The sequence below is a fragment of the Bubalus kerabau genome, chromosome 13, assembly GCF_029407905.1.
Source record: "Bubalus kerabau isolate K-KA32 ecotype Philippines breed swamp buffalo chromosome 13, PCC_UOA_SB_1v2, whole genome shotgun sequence".
In the NCBI taxonomy this organism is placed as follows: domain Eukaryota; kingdom Metazoa; phylum Chordata; class Mammalia; order Artiodactyla; family Bovidae; genus Bubalus; species Bubalus kerabau.
The window spans coordinates 43,197,654-43,213,615 of record NC_073636.1 but is presented as its reverse complement, the minus strand read 5'-3'; the positions used below and the strand labels follow the sequence as shown (position 1 = coordinate 43,213,615).

The window sequence follows — 15,962 nt, the reverse complement described above, 5'->3', positions numbered from 1 at the left end:
AAATTTAGCCTTTTTTTCAAATGTTACAACTTCAAGGTGAATAACTTTATCAACTTGCTTTTGTAAAAATTATACAATAATTATTAGAAGTATGAGGTTTAGAATTACAGTACTATTACAAATAGGTCTGGGTTTCTTTAAGGTTCCTACTGCATATTAAAGAGAGGCAACTCAGGCAAAGTTTTCCAGGAATTTGTGTTTTTCAGTTTCTAAGTCAATTTATATTTATTAAAATGAACACTAGTTTTGGATCAAGAAAAATCTAGGATAAACCAAAAGAAATTTTAGTATACTAGAAACTTCTTTGAGAAACCAAACAAAATTATTTTAAAACTCATTTGAAAGGATAAACATATAAGGACAATCCAAAAAAACTTTTTGAGAATAAAAAAGTAATGAGGAAACCTTTATGCAGTCAGATGTTTCAATATACTGCAAATTAATTAGTCCATAAATCAGTGTAAAACAGAGACACACATATAAGAATTTAATATATGATGAAAGTTTCCTAATCAGAGTAGAAAAGATTTTATGATGCTGAGGGACAACTGATTAATTTGAAAATAAATTTCTATCCCTACTTCTCAAATAACGGGGTAATAAAATAAATTTATTCATTTGGTAAAATAGATGAACTTATTTATACAGTGGAAAAAAGAAACCATAATACCATTAGAAGTAGCTATCAGAATTTGAAATTTTAAAGATAGCCTTTCAAATCAAAACCAGTAACAGAATGATCAACCAATGACTTCATGAAAACTAAACGCTTTTGTACAGAAATAAAACACAAGAATTACATGTAAGGCCAATGACAAACTGGAAAAGATACTTTCTGCTGCTTCTGCTAAGTCGCTTCAGTCGTGTCCGACTCTGTGTGACCCCATAGACGGCAGCCTACCAGGCTCCCCCGTCCCTGGGATTCTCCAGGCAAGAACACTGGAGTGGGTTGCCATTTCCTTCCAATGCATGAAAGCGAAAAGTGAAAGTGAAGTCGCTCAGTCGTGTCTGACTCTTCGTGACCCCATGGACTGCAGCCTACCAGGCTCCTCGATCCATGGGATTTTCCAGGCAAGAGTACTGGAGTGGGATGCCACTGCCTTTTCTGAAGATACTTTCAACATACTTTAAAAGGGCATTTAACAGCCTTTATAATGAGCTATTTTACATTAATAAAGAAAAACACAAAAATGTCTACAGAAAAATGTGAAAAGCAGAAAGCAATAAAGGGCATGAAAGCCAATGAACTCTAGAAATTTCACCCTCCAGTAAGCAGATATATATATTAAAAATCCATTATTCCATCTTTTAGTATGACAAAATTCACAAAACCTAAAATGAATCATATCTGGGCATGGTAAAGGTATTGGGGAAGCGACACAGTTTACTGGCAAAAGTAAAATCTGGCAATATAAAGGAAATGTCTTAAAGAGCCCGGCCTGAATCCCCATACTATACTTCTTGGAGTGGACAATGAAACTTATCTCTTCCATCCCCCACCACCCCACCCCACTTCCATCCCTCCCTCCCTCCCTCCCTCTCTCTCAAACATTCACAGTATAATGATTGAAAAAGATGTTAACTGGGAGGTGGGGGGGGGAACTGGTAGACTATACACCAAAATATTAACCATGTTTCAAGATGATAAGATTTTGGTTATGCAAATTTTATTTCCTTTCTGCTTATCTGTGTTTTCTAATTTTAATTATTTAAGTAATAAACTTTTTGTATTTACAATTAACCTCAAGAAAATTCACTTATTTAAATCCAGGATTAAATTCAAATAAGATCTTTCCACCGAAACAAACTATAGAACACAAATTCCAAGGGGGAAGGGGTGGCACAAACATTTTCATGGGACATAGACTACAATTTAGTTTTTCAACCTCTTAGAAAAAGATGCTAAAATCACAGCAATTTATAGATACTTAGCTGCTCTAATTGAAAATATCAACAATCAAAATGAAAAAATAACAGTGAAAGCCTACAAACTAGAAAAATATTAAAATGGATGTTTCTGAAGGCCCAGTTATCTAAGATTGTCACCAAGTATCAAGAGGAAGTCTGTTACAAACACAATTTTGACGTGTATGATGCCAGAGCATAATTTTGTTTCTCCAAAACAAATTAGTGGTAAGTCAGTGCCTCCTCCCTCCATTCTTAACGTACTGACCCTTGAAGCCTTTAACGGACCCTATTACTCACCATACTGTTCCATTCAACAAAATCCACTTCCACCTACATGGAATAATACTCTATTAAGAGTCAACAGCTACTTTCTACTTTCAAATCAGAGTCAATGTCCTGTTACAAAGTTAAGTTGGAATTCTTTACCATTTGCCATAAGGAACTTGGGGATTAAGTCAACATTCCAGTCTCTTCCTCTGCCCATGGATGCTGGTGGAGCTCCAGGTATCTTAAATCTTTTGTATAACTAAAACCAAAACAAAAACACCCATAATGTGTCAAAATTTAACTTTCATTATGCAACTACTTTTGATGAAGTGATTCTGATATAGCAAAATACCACCAACATGAGGTAAAGGACAATAAGGGCATTTCATTTTTAATCAGGCCACTTAGCAATATTCTAACACATCCACAAATTAAATACATTACTCAACTAATAAATGGTAAAATAAACATCGCAGAGGTGGTGCGTGTCTGCTCTTTACTAGCAAGAATGCAGAACAAACTGTTACTGAAGTACTAATTCTGCAAAGTTTGAGACTCTAGATAAAAAGCAGCTTGCAACTTAAAATTTAATATTCACTCAAACTCATGAATCCTATTGCTAAGGTGGAACAAAATAAACAAAGTTTGCATATATTCATTCAATAAAAACACCAATCGAGGGTGGTGGAGGGGGCGGGGGGGACCCAAGTTCTCACATGTATTACAAAAGAGGACAACTCAATCAAAAAATGGACAGAGGATATGAACAGACATTTCTCCAAAGACATACAGATGGCCAAAATGCACATGATAAGATGTTCAACAACCAGAGAAATGCAAATCAAAACTACATGAGGTACCATCTCACACTGGTCAGAATAGCCATTATCAGTAAGTCTACAAACAATAAATGCTGGAGAGGGTGTGGAGAAAAGGGATTCCTCCTACACTGCTGGTGGGAATGTAAATTGGTAAGGCCACTATGGAGAACAGTATGGAAGTTCCTTAAAAAACTAAAAATAACTACCATAAAGTTCAGCAATCCCATTCCTGCTTTTTCTAAATACAGCTTGTACATCTGAAGTTCTAGATTCTCATACTATTGAAGCACAGAAAAACGCGGTTAGAAAGAAAACATTCACCCCAAAGTTCCTTATACCATGACTTACAACAGCCAGGACATGGAAACAAATGTCCATCGACAGAGGAAAGGATAAAGAAGATGCTTTACATATACATGATGGAGTATTATGCAGCCATAAAAAATGTTGTTGTTAATTGTTCAGTCCTTAAGTCATATCTGACTCTTTGCAACCCTATGAACTGCAGTAAGCCAGGCTTCCCTGTTCTTCACTATCTCCCAGAGTTTGCTCAAACTCATGTCCAATGAGTAAGAGATGCTACTGAACCATCTCATATTCTGCCACCTGCTTCTGCTCTTGCCCTCAATCTTTTCCAGCATCAGGGTCTTTTCCAACGAGTCAGCTCTTCATCAGGTGGCCAAAGTGGCTTCATCAGGAGCTTCAGCTTCAGCATCCGTTCTTTCAGAGTTGATTTCCTTTAGGATTACTGGTTTGATCTCCCTGCTGTCCAAAGGACTCTATAGCATCACAATTCAAAAAGCATCAATTCTTTGGCACTCAGCCTTCTTTACGGTCCAACTCTCACATCCATACATGACTACTGGAAAAACTATAGCTTTGACTATAGGGTCCTTTATCAGCAAAGTGATGGCTCTGATTTTAATATGCTGTCTAGGTTCATCACAGCTTTTCTTCCAAGGAGCAAGCATCTTAATTTTGTGGCTGCAGTCACCGTCCCCAGTGATTTTGGAGCTCAAGAAAATAAAATCGGTCATTATTTCCACTTTTTCCCCATCTATTTGCCATGAAGTTGGGACCAGATGCCATGACCTCAGTTTCTGCATGTTGAGTATTAAGTCAGCATTTTCATTCTCCTCTTTCACCTTCATCAAGAGGTTCTTTAGGGCCTCTTTGCTTTCTGCCATCAAAGTGATGTCATCTGCGTAATCTAAGGTTATTGATATTTCTCCCAGAAATCTTGATTCCAGCTTGTGCTTCATCTAGCCCCGCATTTTGCATGATATACTCTGTACATAAGTTAAATAAGGCGGGTAATAACATACAGCCTTGATGTACTCCTTTCCCAATTTGGAATGTTGTTCTGTGTCCAGTTCTAACTGTTGTTTCTTGTCCTGCATACAGGTTTCTCAGGAGGCAGGTAAAGTGGTCTGGTATTCCCATCTCTTAAGAATTTTCCACAGTTTGTTGCAAAGCACACAGTCAAAGGTTTTAGCATAGTCAAGGAAGCAGAAATAGATATTTTTCTGGAATTCTCGTGCTTTTTCTATGATCCAATGGATGTTTGCGATTTGATCTCTGGTTTCTTTGCCTTTTCTAAATCTAGCTTGTACATCTGGAAGCTCTTGATTCTCATACTATTGAAGCATAGCTTGAAGGATTTTGAGCATTACCTTGCTAGCATGTGAAATGAGGGCAATTATACAGTAGTTTGAATATTCTTTGTCATTGCCTTTCACTGGGACTGGACTGAAAACTGACGTTTTCCAGTCCCGCGGCCACTGCTAAGTTTTCCAAATTGCTGGCATACGGAGTGCAGCATTTTAACAGCATCATCTTTTAGGATTTTAAATAGCTCAGCTGAAATTTAATGAAATTTGCAACAATATGGGATCAGCCAAAAAATAAAGAAAATACAAAAAAGAATGTCTGCACATGGATATATACATATGTGTAACTGAATCACTCTGCTGTACAGCATAACTTAACACAACATTGTAAATCAACTATATTTCAATAAAATAAAAGGGCACTAAGCTTTGGAGTCATATAACCTGTGTTCTCTTAGCCCATCTCTGTGATTGAAAGCCCACAGAAACTATTTGCCATCTGAAAAAAACAGGGATAAAATCTTTGAGTGGCTGTGATCAGCACTGGTGTGGCCCCCAAGCACCCATCCAGTCTACACTCTATTACCTCCAAGAGACAACAGGTACCTGCTCCGAATGGCAACAGAGGTGACTATGGAACATTTCTTCTAAAAGCTCTAAAGGAGGAGGTCCCAAAAATTAAGATGCTACTGATAATCTATTTAAAAAAACAGAACTGAAACCATCCGTAAAAAGTAGAGATTCACAAGGAAAAGACTCAAAGCACAAAAGGCACCTTCATCCCCTCCAGTACTTACATCTTCCAGCGGTGTTATAGATGCACTCTCTCCTCCATAATACGGGTTTCTATCCATGTGAAGAACTTTCTTCCCATTCACTGACATTATACCTGACAGGATACATTCCTACAGGGAAAGGATAAACATCTTCAAAGGAAGGAAAAGTGCTGTAGCATGTTTCAAACCCATATTTTTTAATAAGCCTGTCATTAAACATTCTTTTAGTAATTAATGCTTTTTGTACAGGCAATGTATGATGTAACTTTAAGGACAAACCCCTAAAACAACCAGAGTTCAAAGTGTGGTCAGTGGACTCCTCTGGGTCCCAAGGTTAAAACTATTTTCTTAACAACACTAAGACATTATTCATTTTTTCCCACTGTGTTACATTTGCAAGAGCAATGGTGGATAAAACGAAGGCAGTGGCTCCAACTGCACTAGTCATTATATTCTTCACCACAAGACACTCATAGTTTAAAAAAAACAAGGTCTGTTTCACTTAAAACTGTCCTTGATGAAGCATAAAAAGTCACCTCTCTTAAACAACACCCTCAAACACCCATCTTTTAAATATCCTGTGTAGCAAAATGGGAAGTATATATAAAGCAATGCTGGGTCTAGAAAAGCCTTTTGGGTGACTAACTAATAAGCTGAACTAGCTGTGTTTTTCATGGATCACCATTTTTACTTGGACAAGTAATGACAGACAAACTATGCTTACTCAGACTTAAGTACTGGGCAGACATTTTCACAAAAAATGAATGTCAAGGAAAATTAACTGATAGTGTTTGCTGCCAATAACAAAAGTCAAAAATCTTTATTGAAAATCTGAATTTGAGGAAACTTATATCCATACCACGCGCACGTCAGATCCTTTCAGACAACATCAGTGATACTGCATGCATCCATGCTAAGTCACTTCAACCACGTCTGACTCTTTGCGACCCCACGGACTGTAGCCCACAAAGCTCCTCTGTCCATGGGATTCTCCAAGCAAGAATACTGGAGTGGGTTGCCATGCCCTTCTTCAGGGTCAGTGACATTAACAAATATGAGTTTTTGATATTGCATAATGAAATGTGTCAACAATTCAGAAGATCTGCAACTTAGTAAACTAGTACTTTCCAAATGACCAATGATGCTACAAAATCATACAGTGGGCTAAAAGTGGAATTCAAAGTTCAAGCTAGATTAATGTATTTTAATCTAATAGAGTATACAATGTTCAGTGATGTGGTTTCAAATTTCATATTGCAAATTAATCTTTAAGAAAACTTGCCACTTGTGTTTTGGTATAAATCAAAGCATAGGCACAACAATCTGAAAGGCTATTAAAATACTCCTCCTCCTTCCAACTACACATCTGTTTAAAGCCTGATTTTGTTCATGTGTGTGAATGCTTAAGTCACTTCTGTTGTGTCAGACTCTTTGTGACCCCATGGACTATAGCCCACCAGGCTCCTCTGTCCATGGGATTCTCCAGGCAAGAATACTGAAGTGGGTTGCCATGCCCTCCTCCAGGGGATCTTCCTGACCCAGGGACTGAACCTGTGTCTCCCTGCACTGCAGGCAGATTCTTTACCACTGAGCCACTGGGGAGGCCAAATTTTCTTCATATACTTTAGCTAAGACAAAAACCATGAAAGACTGAACGCTGAAGCAGGTAAGGCATTTTTTTGTTTTAGAAAACATACTTCAAAATATTGTTTTTCACATTAATATATAATGAGTTTATCTTTGTTACCTTTAAGTGAATTAATAAAAAATTTTTAACTTCTCAGCGCTGATTTCTAATAGGATAAATATTGAGAGATACTCTTACAAACAAAAGCTCATCAGGGTCCTCAATTTTTAACAGGAAGTAGATCCTGAGACCAAGAGTTTGAAAACTAGAGCCCTAAATGAAGCATCCAGGAACCATCCAATTGATTAAACGATCACTCTCAGAAAAAAAGGTAAATAAAGAATGAGTATACTGAGACATATTAAATCAAGATGGGGAGAGAGGTTAAGAAAGAATCCAATTAATGAATTAATGAAAAGAAACAGAGATGGGATACACATTCACTCAAAACCACTATACCAGAGTTTAGGTGATAATAGCTTTTTTTTTTTTTTTTAAAGGACAAAGGTAATCCCCTGTGACTTTATAAATCCTAGTGCTTCTCAAATTTATCCAAGACTCCACACACAGGGAACAATCTCTTCCCCCTAAAAGCCTGACTCTGAAATCTTTATCTTAAAAAATTCATACACATTTCAAATTTTCCTCCATAATGTACTATTCATTTTAATATTTTTAAATATTTTAAATTAGTTACTATCAGGTTCAAATTTTACTCCAGGAGGGTGCATCTTTTTATATTTGGATCAAGAAACAACACATTTTGAGTACCCCAGTAGGCCACCTCTAGCCACAATCACTTCTCAGCCTCAGCCACGCTCATGACTTTTAAGAGCAAAGATTTGTTTTTCCAGAGTTTCTGAACTCTGAATAAATGGAATCTTGTAGTATACAACTTTTAGTCAACATCCATGATTTACCTGCAGTCTAAATTTTCTTACTCTTGCTATACAGCAGGGGTCCCCAAGTATAGGAGCCAAATCCAGTCTGCAGGCTGTATTTATAAGTGAAGTCTTCCTTACACCCGCGGCCATTCCGTTACACACCGGTTGCTTTCAGTGTACCACAACAGCACTGTACTGTCAAAAACCACAGGGCCTGATAACCTACAATCTGACTTTGTGGACTTACACAGGTTTGCCTAACTCCACCAACAGAGGATCTCACAGCGAGCTCCTGGCTTGGTCATCACCCCTGAATTTGTTACAAATGTAAATTTAAAGTAGATTCTAAAAGTTCACTTTGCACCCACATCACCCTGACACTTGTTTAAAGACAGCAAGGCCCCCCACTCCCACATAGCTCCTGAGCCAGCAGGTCCTCATGGAGCCTGAGAATCTGCATTTCTCACCAGCTCCCAGGTAACATTAATACCGCTGCTCCAGGATCAATTTCAAGAATCCCGAGGAAAGCAGTGCTGCTCAAACTTTATTATCAAACACCCAGGGATCATGTTAAACTATAGACTTTGAATCCATGTATCTCAGGTGAGGCCTAACCTTCTGCATTTCTAGTAAGTTCTCAGGGGTTGCAGCATGGACCACACTACGGTAACAAAGTCATAGGAATCTACTGAATGACTACTCCTTACAGATATGCCACACTTACTCATCCATGCTACTACTGATGGACACTGGGACAGTTTCCCGTTTGGGGCTCTTACAAATAATGCTCTATCAACATTCTCAGTGTGTCTTTCTTATGCATGCACTTGTTGGATATGTATCAAGGAGAGTAAAAATACTGCCAGTTTTTCAAAATGGTTCTACCAATTTATACTTGTGCAAACAACACATGAAAGTTCCTGTTGTTTCATATCTTGCCCAACACTTGTGTTAAGTGTCTATTCATATTATTTGCTCATTTTTAAAATGGGCTCTTTTTTACTGTTATATAAAAATTCCTTATATACTCTAGATATTTTTAAATGCTTTAGTGGCTACATGTACTGCAGGTATCTTCATCCACAGATTGACTTTTAACTTGATAAACAGAACTGAAGGTATTTTAACTGTAAAATTTAACTCCAGTATTATCCAAAGCAAATCCCTTGCTTAAAAATCAAAAGAAGCATTAACATGTGATTCAACGTATTATATGAAAGTAGATGTAATATTTACAATCTCAGAAACAGATAATAGCATCAACAGAGGAAAACCAAACAGTCGTATTTCCAGTTGACAAAAGCAGACTTCATGGTTCAACTTTCAGAAGCAAGATCACAGCAGCAACTTTGAGTGTTACAGAACTTCTATATATAACTTTTCACACTCCACTGCAAGTAAGCATGACCCACTCCCTGGACCACGGCTCTAAAACAACCTCCGGAGACTGAGGCCTAATAAAGGACCCAATAATATAAAGATTCCGCAGTCCAAAGAGCTGATACTAATTACCTTTAAAGAGCCTTGGAGCAAACACGATAAAAGCTAATTAATAAATTTGCAGGTTCACTGATTCTACTAAACTATCAATAAAAGATTGCTTTACACTGCCAAGAGAATACATAGTAGCACAAATGTAATACTTTAAATTTTACAACATGAAGTCATTAACTCACTGATAAAACATGAATCATATCTGAGTATAGGGTATATATTAATGATCCCAAAATTTTAATACCCCACTCCAGTCCTCTTGCCTGGAGAATCCCATGGACTGAGGGGCCTGGTAGGCTGCAGTCCATGGGGTCGCTAAGAGTCGGACACGACTGAGCAACTTCACTTTCACTTTTCACTTTCATGCGGTGGAGAAGGAAATGGCAACCCACTCCAGTGTTCTTGCCTGGAGAATCCCAGGGACGGGGGAGCCTCGTGGGCTGCCGTCTATGGGGTCGCCAGAGTCGGACATGACTGAAGCGACTTAGCAGCAGCAGCAAGTTAACAATTCAAAATTAAAATTCACTACTACCACCTGGTGAATACAGAATAACAAGCAAAGTACAAAGTCAGAGAAACTACTCCAAATGAATTTCCTTTTTTCACACTAGAAAACCAAGACCATTCAACATCTATGTCAAGAATACTGATAACTTTTACCAGGAAACATATATGAATGGATGTTAACCAACACAGTTTTAAAACTAAAATGCTCCACATTTAATTTCAAACTCACCCAAAAGTGACCTGAAAAGTGAACGTGAAAGTTGCTCAGTCGTGTCCAACTCTTTGCGACCCCATGAACTATACAGTCCATGAAATTCTCCAGGCCAGAATACTGGAGTGGGTAGCCTTTCCCTTCTCCAGGGGATCTTCCCCACTCAGGGATTGAACCAGGAGAATATACAGAGACTCAACCAAAATAATCAGAACTAAAAACTATCTTCAGAATCCAAGTTTTTGTTTTTTCGGTTTATTTATTTTTTGCTATTATGCCTTGTTTATCTTTTACTTTTAGGGCTGAGAGCATGTCAGGTACTCAATATGCATAAGTGAATGAATGAATGTATGCATAAGTGAATGAATGAATGCATGCATGCACTAATGAGATGCACTAGGTAATCTCAAGCAATCTCAGGTGGGTCATTCACCAAACTGGGCTCAGGCCCAGAATCCAAGTTCTTTATGATAATGGCATCTTCATGCTGTCCTACAAAAAGAAGTAACCAGATTAAACAAAATGGTTAAAGTTCAGCTGCAGCAAAATTCTAGTCTCTGTAGATGTGTGGGTGTGGTAATGGTCAGGAAGAACCAATGAGCTATACTCCACCCAACCCCTGACCCCGGCCGCTTCCTACTTAAGGGCAACATAGGCTTGAAGAGAGCCAGACACTCTAAATTCTCCTGCATTTTAAATTTCTGGTATAATTAAAGCGGAAAAAAAAAACAGCAAGTAAAACCACACAAAAATGTGATCCAGAAAACAAGGTACCTAACAATTCATGTTAAAGAAAAGTGCCTTTTGAAAGCTACTTGTCTAGAAATATGAGAAAAATATACTAACCAGAAAACTTAAATCAGTTCATCTCAGCGGTACGTATCTTACAGCAATAACATAACAAAAATGAATGCCAGTGTTCAACAGAATGTTTCTTCAAATGTTTGTCAAAAGTCAATTTATCTTGAAATTTGGTTCTAATTATATCATTCCTGCTCAAATCCTCTCTTACTGGCTAGAAGATGAAATTCAAACTTCTGAGCCTACTGTCGTCAACATCCTTGGTGACATGCCTTCTTCCCAACTCCCTCATCCCCTAAACATAGGTTCTCTTCTAATACTGACTTACACTGCTCTCTCTGCCTAGAAAAATCATTCCTTGCATTCAAAGCTTACCAGTATTTTTTAATCTTTTCCAGTATTGATCTCATTGATTTATAGCACTGTAAAGATGTAAAGCATAATGCTTTGAATTATAAACATCTTGAATATCACAGTAGTTTAGTGAACATCCATCACCTCATGAAGATACAACATCAAATAGAAAAAATGTTTCCTTGTGATTAGAATACTTAAAGATTTACTCTAACAGCTTTCACTTATAATGTACAGCAGTGGTCTCTTTATCATGTTACACATTACATCCCTAGTACTTAATTATCTTATAACTTAAGTTTGTACCTTATGATTACCTTCATCTAAACCCCCTCCCCTACCCTGCTTATTATGTTTTAAAGCCAACTTAAATACCTCCTTCTTTATGAAAGTTTTTGATTCCAGTATCAGAATTCCCCCTGAGAATTGAACTCTCTCTTAACAGCACTTTCTCACATTAACTCGTATTATAGCTACCCCTCGTATGACAAGAAGCTACTCACAGACAGGTGTGTTTGCCTTTATACCGACCATAAACGAGCACAATGGCCATAGACATGTGAGCCACAGGTTTACCTTGTGGTCTTTCCAACCAATGTCTCACTACTGCCTTGAAATGCTGATGTATGTCTGATTTACTTCTACTCTACTGGACCAGTATACTTGAGGCTGATTTAAAATACAGACTGCCTACACAGTATTTATACCTTTCAAAAATAAGACAACTGTATATATTGGTCCTGTGATCACTACTACACTGGACAAAATGTCCTTTGTCCACAGAACTCTAACAGCAATGGCAAAGATTTTCAAGGAGCAAATACAAAAGGCAATTCAAGATTTTTTTAAAATCAGGTACAAAACCTCTTCGGCGTCACAAGTTTTAATACAGAGAAAAGAGGAAAAGTATGTCTGGGATGTAAAACAACGTTTTAAACAAATAATGCTGAGAATAACCTGGTTAGAGATCACTAAAGTGTCTTTTTTGATTCACAGCTCCTTACGAAAATTACCATGCAGAAAAAAACACAAAATACCGCTGGGAAGCACAAGCAGCTGTGGAGCTAGCTGCCCTTGTTTTATTATGTATTACTATTTCCAAGACTAAGCACACAATTTCTAAGATTCATGAATTCACTGCCAAGGCCAAAGTCAATCAGATACAGTAAATTAGTGGTCAGAGGATGTCCATGGTCCCCAGTCTACTCATCAAAGTCAGCAAAGAGGGAAAAAAGGAAAAGTAGACTGTAGAACTACCTACCAAAGCCCAGGCGTCTAAGAGGACTTAGTAAGAAGGCCAAAGTTCCCACAGAGCTCAGGAGGCCTCAATGGCTCCATTGTGTTACAGCAGTACTCAGTAATTAACCCTTCCTTTGTGAAATCTTGTTATCAGGTGTTCATAACATTCCTTAGTCCGTTAAGGAAGCTGTGATACCATTTGAAAGCTTTTTTCTAAAAATTATGATTCTTTTGATTAATCTTTAATCCACAGATCAATTCAACTTTTCCACGGTGCTGTCTTTAAACTGCTTCGGCGGACTGGGGAAAGTGGTATTTCCCAACTATGTTTTATGGACTCTGGTTCTGAAAAGGCGCTTCTATGATTCAGTACATTTAAAAATACATTCCTCCCTTACTATACCTCAAAAAAATGTTAGAGGTCTTTAAAGGGAAAACCATCAATTCCTTAAAATATTCAACTATATAGAACATTGCACTTCTCATAGACAGAATGAATATTTTGCTCTAGTTTATAGCAAACTGTTTTAATCCTTCTTTAAAGTTACTATCAATATTGGTGCACTAATATGACCGTATTTTAGACATAATAATCCATAAAAAACAATGGCCACATTAGAAAACAGAGAAACCCCAAAACTTCCTTACACTTTAAAAATAACAAGTTAATTGCACTAAAATTAACACACAAGAATCACGTAATGTTTGGTATCCATAACTGACAACATATGCCTGTTTTCAGGTTCTTAAATCTCAGGCACTAAATATTTGTAAGTTAAAAATTAAGTAAATGGTATGTTCACATCAAATACTCAAATTATAAATTGAGGGTTTTTAACGTTGGTGGTCTTAAGTAATCAAAGTTCTCCTATCAATAAAAATGAGGGTAAAAGATTTACCATTATTAAAAGCATCCCATCATCACTACTACCAACGACTGTAATACAACAGTAATAATATGACTGCTCCGAATTGATATAATTCTTAAAGAATATCTCGCAACAACACTCTAGGAAGGTTCACAGCAAACAGTTATCACAACTATACAAATGACAGCAGAAATTGCTCTGATTTCTAAGTATGCACCTACCATTCATCAAAAAGGTCACAATTAATCCAAATGAAAATGTAAATAAGGTGCAACTTGGTTGTTATACAGTTAAGACTGCCCGCTTTGATACAAAGTGATCCTTCTGAGCTAGGCATGTAGAAACCAGCATGAGAGGGAAAAAAGGAAAGAGGGGAAAAAAAAAAGAAACCTGCGTGAGGAAGGATATGCACTCATTTGCCCATGTTTAACTGACCTAATCAAGAGCAAATCTGAAAGACCAGCAATAACGGCAGAAACACAGTGGAACTAACTGGCTCTAACAAAAGGCTGGTGGCAACAGTGCCCATTCCAATGGGCAAACTAAACTACTAAGCTCAGCTCAGAATCCCAATTAAGCATTTAGGAAATGGAAAGAAAAAAAAAAAAAAAACCAACCCTGCAGTGGGTAGGCCTACTCATCATCCACCAGCCCACCAAAGAAATTCAACCCAATCTCTCACATTCCATCATTCTCATCTATTTTGTACAATTTCCCAGCCAGTCCCGTCTTTTTCTGGACTGGTCAAACATAGTGAAACATTCAGAAATGAGTATTACCCAACAATCATCATAAATCACCATAAACAGAAAACAACATGCCAGCAAAGTAACACTGTAAGTTTCCAACAATTTTTTCCTAAGAATATTAGCCAAATGCAAGTTTCAGTTTTCTCTTGTCCAGAGAAATCTAAAATAGTTATTCTGGAATGCTACTTGAAAAAAAAATTTTAAATCTTGAGAGATTACAATGCATTTCAACACATTTACATCAAATGACTCAGGACTTTGAGATCAGTTCATATGGAAAACACAAGATCAAAATCAGGGTTCATCCTCTAAAACGAAGCAGCCGGCCCCATGTCAGAATTTCAAATTTCCAAAAAACTTTTGATAAATGGAAACGGTCCTATCTTCAAACAGAATTCTTTTGCAAGATGAGCTGTCTTCATTTTCTTTTTAAAAGCACAGAAAAGAAGTACAACTCCTGCCTGCGTTATCTGCGGAATATCACCTGAAGTCCTCTGAGCAGACAGCTAGGAAAATACATTTACCACGGTGACAGGAACACCTGGCCTCTAGCAACCAACCAACTCATCATCAATTCCTTTTCTCAGGGGAAAAGGTTCAGCAGCGTTGAGGCGGTCAAGGACAGACCACACATAAGGCTGGCGAAAGCCAAGTGAGACCCATTTGAAGGAAAAATCATTTCCAATCCCATGGTCGTTCAAGTGAGATTGGGAGGGTGGTTACACAGGAATGGACAATGCTTCTCAGCTGGGGTGGGAGAGGAGGCTAAAAAAACCAGTTTTCTCAAAAAAAAAAAAAAAAAGTAAGTTCACGGACCTGAATTATCTACCCAACAGCGGTTACCTGTGACTGTTCACCGAAACTGACTAGCAGCGGGGCCTGGAAGCTGAGGAGGAAACGCCACCGGGCTAGGCTTCACCCTCCCCCACTCCTTTCCGTCTCCAGGAGCGAGAGGCCCTCGACCAGCAAGGGAGGCGCAGCGACGCCGCAACCGGGGCTTTCTCGGCCTTGCCCTCCCCAGAGACCCTTGCTCGACCGCCCCAACCCGTCCAGGCACCTGCCCGGGCCGGGCTTTTGCACACCGCGGTGTCCCCTCCCCGCATGCCCCGCTGCAGGCCCGGCCCGCCCGGAGAGATCCCCCCCGCCCCGGTAAGAGACCCCCGGCCTCGCGGCGCGGGAGGCGGGGAGAACAGGGCTGAGCAGGGCTTGCGGCCGGCCCCGGGCCGCCGCCCCTTCTCACCGTCAGGCCAGTGCCCAGCACGATCACGTCGTACTCCTCATTCATGGCGGGGCCGGGCGCGGACGGAGACCCAGAGAAGGCTCAGAGCTCTAGGGGTCTGGGGCTGCGGCTGCCCCGAGGAGGCGGCGGACGGGGGGGACGAGCACTCAAGCCGGACGGGGCCCGAGGGAAAAGGGAAGCGGAGGCAGAGACTACACGGAGCTGGGGAGCGGGGAGCCGGCCGCCACCTCAGACGGGAAGAGAAGAACGGGGCGGGGAGGGTAGGGAAGGCTGCGAGGGAGAGAGAGGCGGGCTGCGACCGCGGCCTCCGCAGCCGGGGCGAGGCCGGGAGGAAGCCGTCGATCACGCCCTTCCCGCTCGCTCATTGGCTACGTCTCCGTCGCCCACCCGACCCGCTTCCTCTCCCACCTCTCGCGAGAAAAGGGCGGGCCGAGGCCCTGGTGGATTTCGGATCCATTCCCAAAGCGCTGCCGCCTTGGTCGGGGGCGGCGGGGGCGGCCGCGCGCGGGCCTTCGAGGGCGGGGCGGGGATGAGCCTGTGGCCGGGGGGCAGCTGTCCGGTTCTTCACGCTCGCTCCCCATCGGGCGCCGGGGCGCACTCGGCCC

At 39.7% G+C, this 15,962-nt stretch overlaps 1 protein-coding gene across 1 annotated transcript in view; it reads right to left on the bottom strand.

The window, feature by feature from the left end:
- GDI2 (GDP dissociation inhibitor 2) overlaps positions 1–15,706 on the bottom strand; it is a 28,173-nt gene extending 12,467 nt beyond the window's left edge. The window contains exons 1-3 of the mRNA XM_055544151.1: positions 15,358–15,706; positions 5,404–5,511; positions 2,335–2,434 (exon numbers count right to left, since the gene is read on the bottom strand). Coding sequence (XP_055400126.1) covers positions 2,335–2,434; positions 5,404–5,511; positions 15,358–15,402 — 253 coding nt within the window. The 5' untranslated portion in view covers positions 15,403–15,706. The remainder of the gene's footprint in view (positions 1–2,334; positions 2,435–5,403; positions 5,512–15,357) is intronic.
- Between the last annotated feature and the right edge of the window lie 256 nt (positions 15,707–15,962).